Source organism: Lates calcarifer, linkage group LG8, assembly GCF_001640805.2.
Source record: "Lates calcarifer isolate ASB-BC8 linkage group LG8, TLL_Latcal_v3, whole genome shotgun sequence".
Classification (NCBI taxonomy): Eukaryota; Metazoa; Chordata; class Actinopteri; family Centropomidae; genus Lates; species Lates calcarifer.
This window is the reverse complement of record NC_066840.1, coordinates 21,315,278-21,331,052: the sequence shown is the minus strand read 5'-3', so window position 1 is coordinate 21,331,052 and position 15,775 is coordinate 21,315,278. Positions and strand designations below refer to the sequence as shown.

The 15,775-nt window shown below is 39.7% G+C and overlaps 1 protein-coding gene across 1 annotated transcript in view; it reads left to right on the top strand.

The window, feature by feature from the left end:
- The window catches only part of fstl5 (follistatin-like 5), a 160,812-nt gene that overhangs the window by 20,189 nt on the left and 124,848 nt on the right, over positions 1–15,775 (top strand). Inside the window, 2 exon segments of the mRNA XM_018687637.2 lie at positions 3,792–3,933; positions 11,776–11,806. Coding sequence (XP_018543153.1) covers positions 3,792–3,933; positions 11,776–11,806 — 173 coding nt within the window.

Below are 15,775 nucleotides of genomic sequence, written 5' to 3'. Positions count from 1 at the left end.
CCAGCTAATGCCCAGTGTGGAGCAGTCAGCTGGTGCATGCACATCGTATCTTTAACTTGGGCTGTGCTGTATGGACATTTCCGTTGTTGTGCTCGGCACGTGCACTGAATGGCAAAAATCTGCTGAATGAGACGGATGAGGGTGGGGGGGGGTTGATGGTGGTGGCTATGAGCTTGTCAAGACATGATGCATTGTGTACATAGTGGGAAATAGGTAGTCTTCATTTGAAAGTCAATGCCAAAGCTTAGACGTGCTCTGGGGGATTTAAAACCACGAGCCAGAGTTATGATGGCACTCCCTCGGGGGTCCAGGGAAAACTTCAGGACAGTTACTGTTTCCTGTGCTTTCAAGGCACATAAATAAGACTCAAGACTCACGGCATTTGCTCAAACACATGCTCTTACTCACAAACAAGGACAAACAAGTATGCATACTCAGACAAGAGTTGATGTCAGTTAAATTAAGACACGTTAACACAAAAAATTATCACAGAGTCCTTACATTTATCAGTTTACTTTTTTTTTCTTCCCCCCATTAAATAACAGACTCAGGTGAGACAGTTTCTTCATATTTTGCATCTTATCCCAAAGCTTCCATCACCTAAATATCTTCTGGATAGGTTTTAAATAGCTTGTAGTCAGATAATACACTCACAGTTAATTACTGAGACGTGGCTAAAACGAAATCAGTCAAAGACAACAGTTCAGCAATAAATCCTACCTCATAATATTCAGTTTTTGGTTTTAATGTTTAGTGCTGTAACTATCAATTATTTTTATTATCGAATTATTACTTTCTGATTACTTTCTTGATGAATCAATTAATTGTTTGGGTCATAAAATGTCATTAAGGGAAAAGTGAAAATTCCCATTCACAAATTTTCAAATGTCTTGTTTCATCTCACCCAAGGTAAAATTCGAATGTTTTTTTTAAAAACTGAGATATGTTGGTTCAATGTCATTTTGGAACTTTTAGTTTGTGCTGCTATTGAAGCTTATTGTTTGTAACAACTGACAGCTGTCTCTAATATTTAGTCTACATGTCTTGATATAATTGTGATGGACAAAATATTAGAAACATCTCTCAGGATAGTGTATTACCATTCAGCAGCACTGCCAAACTGAGTGTATGCTGTTGATGCTGATATTTTTAATGGCAGTTTTGCTTTCAGTTTTGCTTCCATCTCATTGTTCTCTGTTGTTTGTTGTTGTGCCAAAGCTCTAGTAACAGTATTGGTGCACAAGATGAAAAGAAATGGACTCAGTGACAAGAAAATTAACTCACCAACAGCAACAAAAACTCAGGAAAAACTCTTTGTGCGCTCTGGTTTGAGATAGACAAAATTTAAATGTGCATTTTTCAATTCACAGTAATGACAGTGTTTGCTATTTTATAAGCCAAGCAAGCTTTTAATGAAATGCAGAATAGCATGGCTGGCAGTTTAAAACTCCCAGCAAGATAACTAATGATATAGTAGTTAGTACGAGTAGAGATGGAAATGTGTTTAATTATTTATATGTGTTGCAGTTGTGACTGATCGTAATGAGTTAAATGTCTGCAAGAAACTGTGTTGTATGATGCGGTTAAACTTCTTAAAACTGTGTATATGTCTCTGTCTCAGACACAGCATCCTGCAAAAGTTAGTCCATTAATAACCCATTTAACACTGGGACGCTGCAAAAGAAGTTGATTGATTGTGCTAGCAGATATGGTAATCCACCTAGTGTGGCTAAAAGACTGTGTTAGCAGAGAAGTGGAGCAGCAGCTGCTGCAGGCAGGGTTTCCTACCTGGATCTGGAGATTGTAGAAATGCATAGAGAATGAGTATGATCACATTAAAGAGGCAATAAGTAAAATTTTAGTGCCCCGTAGTGCAAAATGACCATAATATGTCTGCAGGGGACTGGTAAGGCTGTTGATCATTACCTGTGTTTTAACAATCGCTTTGCCAGGTTCAGAGATCTTTTGAATTTCTAGACTCGTACTATGGAACAAAAACACCCTGCCCATTGGATTATCAAGGTATTTTCAATACCCCCTCCCTGCTGCACTGTCACAGACAAAAGAGAGGTACTAGCATGATGAGACATTTCATCTACAAAGGCTAAAAGCTTTGCTCTAAAAGAAAATAGGCTAATGACCAAGTCTTAATGCAGCAATGGTAATATGTGCATATGACTTATAATTTGTTTTTTTGTAGCTATTTCCTTTGAATACCTGCTCTAATTAGCTGTTTTGTTTGTCTCATTTGTGAAAATTTGACTTAAATGTCTCCAGAAATGCAACACAAGGAGCTAGATGGTTTGGTAGTTGGGCTGGTGATGGGTCTAAATTGTATAGGAGGAGACTCTGTCAACTCTGTCTGTTGCTTCAGAGTTTGAAGCATCATAGATGAATGTCAAAATGTCAGTGTCTCTAAAGGTTAAACAAAAAATCTGGAAATTGGGTGTTGAATCTGGCAGACAGTTATGAATGCCCCAGCTGTTGGTATTTGTTCTTCTAAATGAAAGTTATATTTTTATCAGGATAAATCACAGTGCACAGAACAAGTTCTTCATATCTGTTCAGGGGGAAAAAAAAGTTGCTTTAGAATGTGGGATGTTTCACAGCAGAAAATGTGCAGAGAATCTGCAGGTGTCAGGCAGCTCAGGAAGGCTAATAAAAGTCACATAAAGTCACATAAATAAAGTTTCAATGTTCCCTCTTTGTCCGGCACATCACAGTGACATGCCACTCTGCCGGCGCGACCTCCTGACCTCCGGTGAATAGCAAGTGGGCCCACAGAGCTGCCACAACAGTACCATTGTTGTCTGACTTGGTGTCACTCCAGAAGAACAAGGAAGCGGGGTCACCATCCTGCTGTCAGTCATCTCCCTCTGCTCGAGGATGATGAGCAGCCACTGGTGGCTTGAGATGGCTTAGGAAGTACAGCTTAGTGTTTTGCCTGTGAAAATCAACAAGTCAAGTTGAGTCAAATGTATTTATAAAGCGCCTCTAACAAGGGGGATTTTTGCGACGTGCTGCACAAAGAACTTAGGGAATAAATGCAGATAAAGATGTAGGATAGAAATAAGGAGGAACAAACACATTGCCGATTTTTAACAAAAAGGTTGTTTGTGTGTGTGTGTGTGTTTGTGTGTTTTAAAGCTTCTGTAAGGCAATATGAAAGTGCTGGTTAATGTATATATCCCCCTCTCTGTCTATTTCCTGCATCCTTAACTTCCTTGAACATTGCTGTTTCTGGGACATGCACATTTTCATAGGGCATGTTTTTTCCCCCACAAACATTGTTTTGTTTAATTCATGTCATGCAAAGGTCAAACTTGTTTTTACACATCATAATGAATAATTGAAAATGCAGTTATGTTAGAGGTGAAAAGTGAATTTTCTCACCCTCTTGAATAAATATATTTGGGCTGCATCTCTGCGAGGGTGTAAGGAATCTGTCTAAGATATAATCTCTATGCTACATCACAGTTGCTTGACTTAGACACTCAGCCTAATTAATCCAAAGCCCTCACTTTAATTGCCTTAATATATTGGCTCTTTGTCTTCTTTATCTTGATTTTCTCATGACGTCTATTTCCCCTTAATTGATTCAGAAGGAGATCTAATCTCTTTACTGAGTGTGGGGCACGTATTGATAGCTTTAGTTGAAACCAACGACAGTTTTGCGGTTCCTATTGTCCACACTAATTACAGGGGACTTGATGTATTGTCTTGACCAACCAGAATGGAACCTCCAGAGTGCTGGAGAAGACTACTCACCATTCTTGTTTGGTTTTTGACAGGAAAAGACCAATGAAGACAGCCAGATGGTGGTTGGCGGCTATTTTTCTGTTGGGGCTCGCTGTGCTCAGCACCGACGGGAGACCCAACAAGGAGGAATTTGGGTCGCCGCCCTATCGACCAGTTGTGCGATTCCGACACAAGGTATTGATTGGCTTCTTTTTTCATTTGCTGTCCGTTAACAAGAACTATGTGCTTTTGCCAAGTATGAAACTAATTACAGTGGCACCTTTTTCCTTCATCAAATGACTCTCCTGTGGTTGTTGTTATTCTGCCCACTGAAAAAACCTTAATGAATCATTATCCCCCTCCTTCTGTGCCAAAGGACTGTCTTTTTCAAAGATAACATCACATTATTGTGAGGCTCAGCTGAGCAAAGATGAAAACAAGCTTTGAATGAAGTGAGGACATTTGCATGGCATTTTAGCTGAATTTTTAAAGTAAAAGATGCAACTGAATACTTATTGATACAGGGCAGGCCCCACAAGCAAAATCTGCCTCGCTGTATCTCAAGGAACAAGTTTGATTTTTTCCCCCTCTAAACAAGTGGCATACTCTTATTTTTTAAATATGTTTTCTCTGATTTGATTCCAAAACTTCAGAGTAACCAAGATGGATCAATTAGAGCCAGGCTGGGATAGAAATTGAATGTTTTGGCAGATGGGAACTTGAGGAAAGCAAAGAGTTTTGTCAAGAGGCATTAGTCGGATTGTAGGCCTTCAGAACACATTTCCCATAAGCCCCCTTTTGCAAGTCTGTTCAGTAGTAAACACATCTCTATCCAATCCAAGATAAAGAAATAGCAGTGACAATAAAGAAAAAAATGGTTTTCACTTCAAGGCAGTCTTGCCATTTTCAGGTGAAATATTACATTTAGAGTTGTTTCAGTCGGCTTAAGTCATGTCTGCATGGGAATGAAAGGCAAAGACGGTGGTACTAATGGGTGGGTGGGGTGAGAGGTGGTTGGACGGAGACAGACAGAGAGGGAGATGTAGAGGGAGACAGAGGGAACAGATGGTAGGAACGTCATTGGACTGTATCAGAGTTGAGCGAGAAACTGAGAGTGATGCAAAGCTGTTGAATCGACACAGTGGTCAAACACAGACCTTTCAAACAGTTTTTTTCAGTGAGATGCATCCTAAATACAAGCACTGCAGATATCAGCTGTACAAGAATTCTGCTTTTTTCTAGCCATCACTACCCAGGAAATTGTGTGTGTTAAGGAAGTAAAGAGATTTAAACTTCAGTAGCCAAAAATCCTCTAATGTGATCTCCGTAAACTGCAGAGATTGCACTTCTTTCAGGCTGGGATGCTTTATACCAAAGAGAGGAGAGAGGCAAATGATCCAGCGTCTATCTCTGCTTGGACAGTGTTGGATTTCATTCTTAAAGGACCACTGCTGAAGATCACTGTTGTACAACCTTATATCTGTGAACAGTCTGGCATTTCGCCACTGCCATTGTCTTGTCAATGCTTCATACCCTTTCAGATCCTAAATATCCTGGGCTAAGCAGAAGTAAGAAAAACTAGTTTTCCAGATTTCACTGTTTCACAGTCTCTTCTTTTAAAGAGAATGCTTTAAAGTCTGGAGCATGAAATTGTGTCTTTCCTTTAGTCTGTGTTTACACATATTAGTTATATGATTTTGGGGATAGATTACGCCTTTCTTTCTGTGTCAAGTGTGTTACTGATCTGGGCAAAGAAGTGTCCCGGTACTTGATATTTATTTCAAAGAAAGTGTGGTGAATCTACTGGATCTACTTTAGGAAGGATGGAGTGCTGCGATAAGACAGGGTTTCTTCTATGTTTAAAGTTTGGTTAGAAATTTTGGAAAATGTGAAAAGTGGAGCTTGTAAAGTACCACTAAATATTATGCCATCTGGTACACCACCACCACTATGACTTCAATGCTAAGACATATGGTTGAATCAGCATCTCTATGACAGTGTCAAAAACTTTGTACAGAAACATTGTACAGGTGCACTTCATAAAGGTGTATAATTCATCTAAATTCTAATAGGATAGTGTCACAACTTTCAGAGATCAATACTGTGATACCTTACCTTATTACCACTAGTTGCAATTGAGAAAGTTGTGATTTGGCTGAACTTTTCCTTTAACTAGACTATATTTCTTTACATACAATAAAACCAACTGACGGTGTTTCAGAAACATCATTCTTCACATTACAGTAGTGGCATGAAAACATCTTGGTGAATAAATCCTCAGAATTTATTGTTAAAACTAGCAGCTCTAGAATTTCATAGGCTGTTTAAAAGACACTGGGGCACAAATCCTGGAGGTAGCTCCCCTGGTGCTGACTGCAAAATTTACATTGCAGTTTAACTTTTTTTTCCTTCACTTGAAACCTTTCCTGGTTGTGCTTTAATCTTTTGTCCCCCAATACAATCCTAGCTATCCATGCTTTCACATTTTTCTCTCTGGTACTGCACTGAGAGTATACAATGCACTTCTTATTGTAATGCTTTGTCATTGACTGAAGCAAACAGACATTCTTAAAGTAGTTTTAGTTCAACCAACAGCATGTTTTTGAAGGCCTGTGAATAGTAGTTCACCTTCTTTTGTATGAAACAGAGTGCAGTTCCTCTTGTTGAAACTAACTAGTTTTGACTTTCTCTCCTTTTATTGGTTTGGACCTAGTGAGACTTTAATAATTAAAATAATGTATGTCCACATGTAGCGGGAGTTTGACGAGAAGCTACAAAAATGATGTATGTGCTTTTCCGCTCCAATGAAATTAATGTGCCAGGCGCTGTGATTACATCGCAGAGGAATGTCATTACAGCATCTGCATACCATTACAATTCGTCTTGTGAGAGGACACAGAGGTAAACTCCGCTCATCTATCCGCCTGTCAAAACGAGGCTGTGGAAATTTACAGCCCTTGGGTGAAAAATGGCCACATTGCAAGCCCTTTTCCAAAACATGTCATTGGCCTTTTTTGTTGCTTAGAGAGTTTTCTCTGCCGTTGGATAGATTGCAGAGAGGCTTGGGTCATCCACTTGTCAATACAGTTGAGTGAGCAGCGTTAAAGAACAGCTGTTTCAAAATGAGATATTGTAGGAAAGCAATACCAAGTTTTAGTATACAGTTTGACAGCTCAGATTTTAAGTTTCTGGTACTCTTTGACAGGATAGTAGGTAATGAAAGTCCCTAATTACAAATAATGACAAATATTCATTTCATGATTTTTAGTTTGCATCACATTTTTAATTAAAACCTTGTCACATTCATCATTTGTAAAGAACAGGATGACACATAATATTTTTAAAGAGCATAATTTCATTAATTTCCTCATCTGAACATTCAGAGCAGTGTGCTTTGCTTCAAGCTGTAATAAAAACCAGTGGCTGTGTTAATGCTATGCCTTTTTGTGTGCTTTGAAGGACAGTGTTTGACAAGGGTAACAGGATCGGATATGACCTTATAAGCTTTCCCCACAAAGACTTCAATCTCCAGGAGGCACTCGGCCATAAACAGCTGGTCACATGCTCTACCCACAATTCCCATGGTATTGTTTCAGAAATTCACTGTGTAATCCCCCACATGGGGTCAGGTATAGGACACACATCCTGTCCACCAGAATTCAGCACTAATTGTAATTGGTTTTAATGAAAATATCACTTGGCGTGATGTTTACTGTTCTCTAGCTTCTGTTACGTGGAGATCTTATTTTATATCCTCTTACTTCACTCAGGCTCCTTCCCGATGAGTTTCACTGAAAGAGTGATGGAGAGGCTCGATGTGTAATTTGTGAAATTTGTGGAAAAGTCGCCAGGCTCGCTCGACACGAGGGACAAAAGCAATTTCTGAGAGTTTTGTCGCTCTGACATCAAGCTGTTATGTCAGGACAAACAAAATGGAGGCAAGGACAACTGTGTGCAAAGCCCCATCCATCCAGCACTGGCTTGGCCACATGGCAAATCTAGATTAACAGGGGATAAGCAGAGAGGGCGAGAGAGGGCGAGAGAGGGAGAGAGGGAGAGAAGGAGACAGAGAGAGAGAGGGAGTGGGGGTGGGTGGGCAAATGAGATTGAGATAAAGAGACAGGGGATGGGTGAAATAACAAGAATAAATCACAGAATTCACAAGAAACAGCTTGATGTACAGTAGCTGCTGTTAAAGCTGCAATAGCCAATGTTCAGCTTAAATGTGACTACTGTCAGTATTATTTCCACCCTCCTCCTCCTCAGCTGGTCAGTTTTAGCCCCAACCCTTGTCACTCATCTTGATGAGCTGTCTGCTTTCAAATGGCAGCCAGCCTGAGGCTGAGGTAACCGGCTTCTGTAAAGTCTCCATAGGGGCTGAAGAAGCAGACACGGAGCCAATCTGCTGTAGCAACAAGATGTTGATGCCCATGCTGAGTTTTTCAAAGTCTCTTCAGCTGCATGCTTATCTGGGCTGTTCTATGGCTTGTTATTTACGGTGCTTTACTTACTATTGATATAAAGACTTACTGCAGTGTAGCAACTAGCCTCAGCATTCTCTGTTGTAAATAGCTACAACACAGCTAACCACAGGCCACATAACATTATACAGGAAATATTAAAATTTCAGTGAAACAGAGGAGTTCAGGTGTCAGGCCAGGCAAGCATTCAGGCTGTAAATGGCCCAGTGTTTTTTTTTTTTAAAGAAGCAAAGGTCTGTGGTGGTGTGGGCGTATTGCTACAGGTAAGATTGCCCATGCATTGAAATTTTGCAAGCTTCTCAAAAAGTTTTTAAGTGATACAACATTCTGACCCATAAGACTTCTTATCAGATGCCAAAACGATGCTTAGTGGCTTATAATATTACAAGGACAACTCTGGAAAGTTACAGTGGTGCAAAAATGCATTCTCCTTCTCAAAGATTGCGTGGTGAACAGTAGCTTTACAGTAATACAAAATAATCTATCAGAAATATGCTCTTGTGCTTGTTTGATTTGCCAGTGAAGTCCATTGCTGGATGATAGGGCATTGGGTTGCGGCAATAGTTGAAGCGTGTTCAACCTTTTTGCTGGTTGCCCTGTGTTTGTTTTCATGCACAACTAACAGATAGAGCCAGGATTACTAAGGATATTATGGTGTATCTTCCACTTATTTGTCTTACAGGTATTTTGCAATTTGCAGTTAAATGTTAAAAATTGAAGTGTACTTAAGGCTGATGGTGTGGAGGAGTGTGGGATGTGAATCTGAAACAGTACAAGAGAGGACAAGGGGGAGGGTGGTGGTGGTGGTGGTGGTGGTGGTGGTGGGGGGTGAGAGATAAAGCCAGTGAGAGAGAGAGAGAAAAATGTGGGCGGTCAGCCAGCTAGCTGTGACAGGGGCAGATGAACCACGGGTTGTACAGCTGGGTGCTCTGCCGTCCCCAGAGTCTCAGGGCAGCAGAGACAGGCCTGCCAGCGGCCCTGGGGAAATCACTCTCTTCAAACAAATGAAGTGTGAACACTGTCTGCCATATGCAAATACACCCCATTTGATATCTTCCCTACCTGTAGTGCAGTTCTAAATGTCACCTCGTCTAGAGGGTGGTGGGGGTACGAAGAATGTCAGAGAGCCACAGGTGTTTTCTGTGATTTGTGCTTACTGGGTTGCTAATCAACAATGTTTTGTAAAACATCCACAGAGATGACGTACAGACAGATTTTTACCAGATCGCAACATGCAACTTTTAACTGTCCGTTTCATAGAATACTTTCATCTTATTTATAACCATGACCACTGCATGGCTCTTGGGTGGTAAATGTTGGTGGGATCCATCTGACCACTGACCACACTGACATGTCTCAATAACTCTGTACAGACTTACAGACATTCATGGTGCCCAGAGGATGAATCATGCTGTCTTTGGTGATCCCGACTTTTCCTCTAATCCCACCAGCAGGTCGACATGAAAAGTTTTGACAACTGTTGGATAGTTTGCAACGGAAACATTCATAGTCTTGTAAACTTTGGTGAGCCCCTGACCTTTTAAAGTAGCACCATCATCAGGTCAAAATTTCACTTTGTTCAATTTGGGTTATGTGTTTAGCAGTTTGGTTTTCTTTACCCTGAGCCCCACAGAATCTGTCCATGAACTGTTGGAATAAGCTAACAACTAGTGGCTTTTGCATATGGACATTTCTAGACATAGTCTTACTTGCACCAATAGTTACAGCAATGAAAAACAAATGATCAAATCAAGTAATCAATCAAGTGAAAATACTAAACATTTACTGCATCTCTCTCTCAAAGGTCAGGAGTTGATGCTTTTCTCTTTCTGTTAATTAAGTATTGTTGGGTTGTGGACACTTGGAAGATATTGTGATGGACCTTTTTCACAATGCACTCTTATAGTGTCAACCAAAATGTGAATAATGTCATCTTGAAAATAGTTTCCTAGGCAGTTATTTTTTCATGAGTGTAACTTGTATGTGACAATTTAGTAAGAGTAGCTGTGAGTATAGTTGACACTATTTTTTTTGCCAGTTTTCAGCTGCAGTACATGAGCGCCAACAGCTGTATTTAACAGCGGCCTGGCTGGCACAGGCGGTCTCCGCATTCAACTTAGGAATTGTTAAAAGTATGTTAACTGCTCATGTGGGTGTTCTTTCCTTTGATAGAGGTCTCATTAGCAGCAGCAGTTATAAATGCTGTTGTGCACAGACTCAGTAGTGTGTTAATGAAAGTATAAGAATGACAATATGGAGAAAATGGCACAGGTAGTATCAACTAAAAAGGGGTACAGTATACTGTAACCATAACACAAGGTGAGCTGAATTATTTTTGCAGTCAACATTCATTTTTAACCAAATCTCTTGGATACAGTTATGCTTTTATGTGTAAAATGTTTTAAAGTATAACATATGTTATTAATTAACTTAAACTTAACTTAAAATATACAGTATGCAGATTTTCTGTGCAAGCCCAGAAATTGGGTAATGTACCATTTTCAGTCGGCAGTCAGGGACCGCTGTTCATTATTGACAGTAGACCTGTTGCATAATGCATCTACTTCATAACACCGCCCTGCTCGAGCTCGTAGAGAGAGACTGAATCTTCTGTACAAGAACTAGAAGGATGAGCTATGCAGATTTCACTGTAGAGAAATCAAATATTTATGCCTTTCTCTCGTGTTCATGGTTTGTGGAGAGCAGCTACTTAGAATAGTAGTCCTAATAGCAGCATTTTCTACAACAGTCATCACCATGAATGCTCTAAATGCAGCTGACTTTATAGGGCACCTACTCAAGGGGTCATGGTTATTTCCTCTTCTCTCTGTATGTCTCTGACTCCACTGTTTCTTTTTCTGCCAAAAAAAGTTCAATTATATTTTGGTTAATCTTAAAAAGAGAGAAAGAGAAAAAGAAAGTGATGAGGACAACAATCACTATAGAAACCAGTAGAACAACAAGGAGATCCATAAATTGCTTTTATCAAAGTGGGGAAAGATGGAAGTACTAATATGAGGAAGAAAAGGAGAGAGTAATAATTAGATAACAAAATGCAGCAAATCTGAAAAAGACCACAACATGAACAAGATCCATAAAGAAGAGCAGGAGCAAAGGAATTCAAATGTCTGAATACCAAATAAAATCATGGTGGACATGACTGTGCTAGCCAGTTGAAGTATTTGCTAATGAATTACAAATTAATGTTGTGAATGTGAGTGAGTCAAATGACCACTTCACATAAATGTCTCAGTTATCAATGCATCATTTGTTGCCAGTCAAACAGGCAACACTACGTTGCCTCAGACATGTTCTTACTATCAGAGTGAAATCCTTGGCCCTTTGTATCATGCCTGCATTGACATGTGAACTGAGTTCAACACTGAACCATTTCCAGAGAGAGTTGGCTAATGTATCGTAGAATATGGTTTCTATGGTACGAGCACCAAGGAATTCAGTCATTCAGCTAAATGAATACAGCTTTCTGTCATGTTGTTGTGCTGTAATCTTGTGGTTTATTATAACTGTGGCCTCCTTTTTGTTTTTGTTCCAGCAGGATGGGATCCCTGAGAGCTTGAGGATAAAGGGTAAGTTTCTGTTTCATCTCATTCCCTGTTCTTCCTTTCTGTCCTATGACCTGCTTTGCACAACCAGCATTGGACATCATGGAAGTCAGGTATAGGGTTGTTGTCTGATGGAAGCCACTGCAGGGCCCAAGCACATTGGTGGTATATTCTGTATTGACTACCTGTGATGTAGAGCATTGTGTGCAGAGCATGTTGTTTTTTTTTTTTTTTTTTTTTACTTCCTGTACCAGAGTGCACCTGATACAGATGGTGCCTTTAATAAAAAGCTCCACATTAGGAGGTTTGGTTGCTCCAAAGGACAGCAAAGTCAGCATAGGACTGAAGGACTGATTATCGGTTGGTTCTAAAGATATCTTTCTGGATTCTCCTGTTGTGTGAGGTGTGTGAAGACTGATTTTACTAAGATTTACTAAGATTTTAAAAATCTTTTAGTGTGTGCCGGGCTTTAGAGGACCAAAGAAAGCCAAAAAACAGTAACATTCAAGAACCTGTACCTAGTGACTTTTTGGCACTTTTATCTTAAAAATAACTTCAACCATTAATTGATAATGACTTGAGCTTTAATTAACATGTATAGTTAATGTCTCCTTTCACTATAGTTCTCAAGCAAAAACGACAGCTTGTGCCAGTTCCCTAAATGTGACAAGCTGTGGCTTCTATTAGTTGCTTATCAGTGAAAAATTGAATATATTTGAGTTTGGGACTGTTGGTTTGATAGAAGCAATTTGGAAATGTCACCTTGGGCAGTGTTAAATTGTAATGGGCATTTAAACATGTTGTCCACCCAGCTGTTTATATGAAACTGTTGATTACTTAATAACTGATAGCATAAATCAATTAGGTAAATTAATCTACAGTGAAGATTACCATTAGTTGCAGTTGTACTTTGCACCATTATCCACAACCGTTGTCATCTACCAGTGTGTGGGGTGGTGTGGATGCATTAATGCGCCACGGTCCTCTTGCTGTTTGACAGATGCATGTCATCTGTCAACCTGTCACCTTTCTAATGCCTTCTCTGTCTCCTCTAAACAAGAGTCAATGTCAGGCAAAAGGTGGTCCTGCTGCCCAACATGTCTGCCACTAAGTGTTTGAAAGGGCCCGCTAAATGGACGTCTCCCCATCTTTCTTCACCAGGGAAGGTCGAAGCAGTAATTGTAGAGGGTGCATTACCATAAAGGGCGGCCCCAGCTGTCTGCTGTGATTCACTTTAATGCGCCATGTTCCGTAAGCCGAGAGGGGAGATCTCACTTTGGACAGTGTTCAGCAAACTCATTTCCAGCCCCAATAAGGAGAAGGCAAGCGAACTGTAGAGAAAATCATAAATAATTCAAGCATCGCCCTGTACATTGGAGGCTTCTCATTATTACACAACTGAGGTCAATTTAGCATTAAAACTTCAATTTTACAAGCTACGTCACAAGCAACATTTTGAATGGACATCCAGCAAGCCAAAATGAGAGGAGGCACAGGAGCAGCTGAGCAGAGTACAGTGACTCAGTTGATATTTATAAGGAGGTGCAAAAGAAATCCTGGTGGGGAATAAGTAGGGATTCAGTCAGCATTTTATAACTCCTGCATAATACATTGATTATAGTTTTGGGCCTCCACTGTGTCCATTATCTAAAGAAATACCATAAGTCTTAATTTTTATTTTTTATTTTTTTTTGCCTGCCTGGGGTTTTTAACATACTGTGCTTCCTCAATATCTAAACTAGGTGTGTCTGTTATATTGTAGATTGTAGCTGAATTCCCTCTCAGTCCATTCCTCCTCAGTATTCAATTGTCTCATACTATTATATTCCGGCAACCTGTCCAGGGTGTACCCCACCCAGTCTCTCACCTAATGTGTGTTGTTACCCTGAACAAGATGAGCAGTTTGGAAAATGGATGGATGGATATTATATTCCTACATTTAGTATGGATGAGAAAACAAAAAAAAATAAATTACAGATTGAGGAAATGCAGTGGCCTATAAACTCTAACTAAATGTCAGCACGGAAGAGACAAAGACAGACAAATGCCAGCCGTTTTCCAGGATGCTCTGTAATTGGAGTCCCAGAACGAGTGTGTGCCACACTAAGCGAGCTTGTTATGCAGGCTGCAGCAAGACCTTGGGCTGCCGGTGAAAAGCAATTTTACGGAATAAATAGACTGATTTAGCCATATGAAATACCTGATGAAACTTTCTGAGATAATCTTACCATCCTCATTACATGTAAAAAGTGTCAGCGGTGGTAACACTGCTATGAAAGATGACGTGCTAGTATGGTGCAAAACCGAGAAACAGCGAAGCTCCAACATTATCATTGGTGTTAACAGACCATGTTCAGTGCAGCAAACCCGTTATTTCTAAAAATGACATTTTTGTTCAGCTTTTTATCAGGTTTAAAGGCTTGTTCAGAATTCAAATAAACACTATTTTAAACTTGGTTTCTTGTAATTCGGACTGTCACGCTTGTCACATAGTATCTAAAAATACAGTGCATTATTCTTGACCAAACACCACTGAAACCAGTATGAATTTAAAGCTCAAATACAACCATTTATACCAGTATAAATTCAAACTGTTTTTCAACCAATGTATCATTTTAGATTAATCTTTACGGTTGTGGTGGAGAGTGGTGAAACATGACACATTTACTATATCTAGGGGCGCGCTCCGTAATCTGCTTTGGAGAGACGTTGATCAGATTTGTCAGGTCACACCTGTCCAGTCGACGATGCCAAGGCAGTCTAACTTCATCAGTTCAGTAAATAATGTGCTTGTGGTCATATTACTGTAGCTGGTAGGCCAATGAGATTTTCACTGCATGCTAACAACAGTGAGGTTAAACAACTACACAGATGTGACACTAGATGCATTATCACTGTTCCAGTATTGTTGTTTTTCAGTTGCAGCTTTAATAGGCACATTATTTCTATACTTAAAGATGACGACAACAAAATTCATTTCTATAAATCTTGAATAAAACTACAGTTGTGTATTTATTATTAATGTTAACATTAACTTAGCTTCAACAACTTTATAGCAACTTTCAGGGGTTTCAGTTTTTTGTTTGACTTCATTGGTTCTGAATGTAAAATAGTAGTTTAGGACTGGAAACTCGTAGCCTGGTCTGATGAATCTGGATTTCTGCTGAGGCATGCAGATGGTAGGGTCGGAATTTGGCATCAACAGTCTTGGCACACTTTGTTTAGCACACATATTAGCATTTAACTGTCGTCAGTATTGTTACTGACCATGCACACCCCTTTAGAGCCTCAATTTACCATCTTCTAATGGCTGTTTCCAGCATGAGAATGCACCATGTTACAAAGCAAAAGTCTTCTCAAACTGGTTTCATGAACATGACCGTGAGTACAGTGGATTTCAGTGGCCTCCCGTATAAGGGAGATTCACTGCATGAATGTGCAGCAGACATATCTGCACGAACTATGTGATGTAGTTATGTCAACATAGACCAGAATCTCAAAGGACTGTTGCCAACGTTTTGTGGAAACCATGCCATGAGGAGCTGAGGCTGTTTTGACAGCAAATGGAGACCCCACCCAGTATAAGTGTGGTGTTCTAATGAAAGTGCTCAGTGACTTTATAATGACTGAAAAATCAATCCATAGCAGCAAATTTCAGCTCATGGTGACAGTGGATTTCAACAGGAAAAAGGACTTACAGTATAGCCTGTTATCAGTATGTTTTAATATGATACTGTGCTTTTGTTAATATTCTAAGTATACAGATGAAGCTACTTGAGCCAGACTTTATTTAATACCATAGAATTTCAGATTTTTTTATCACATTTCTCATAACTGGAGGACATGTGTTGACATGTAGGTTTGTTCAGACATCTTCATGCATGTAAATATGGTCACTGAAGAGAGATTTCCCCACAGACAGACTGCAATATTAGTCTTAAATAACAATTGCATATCCCAGACAATTCCCATTAGTATGGTACAGCCATTCGG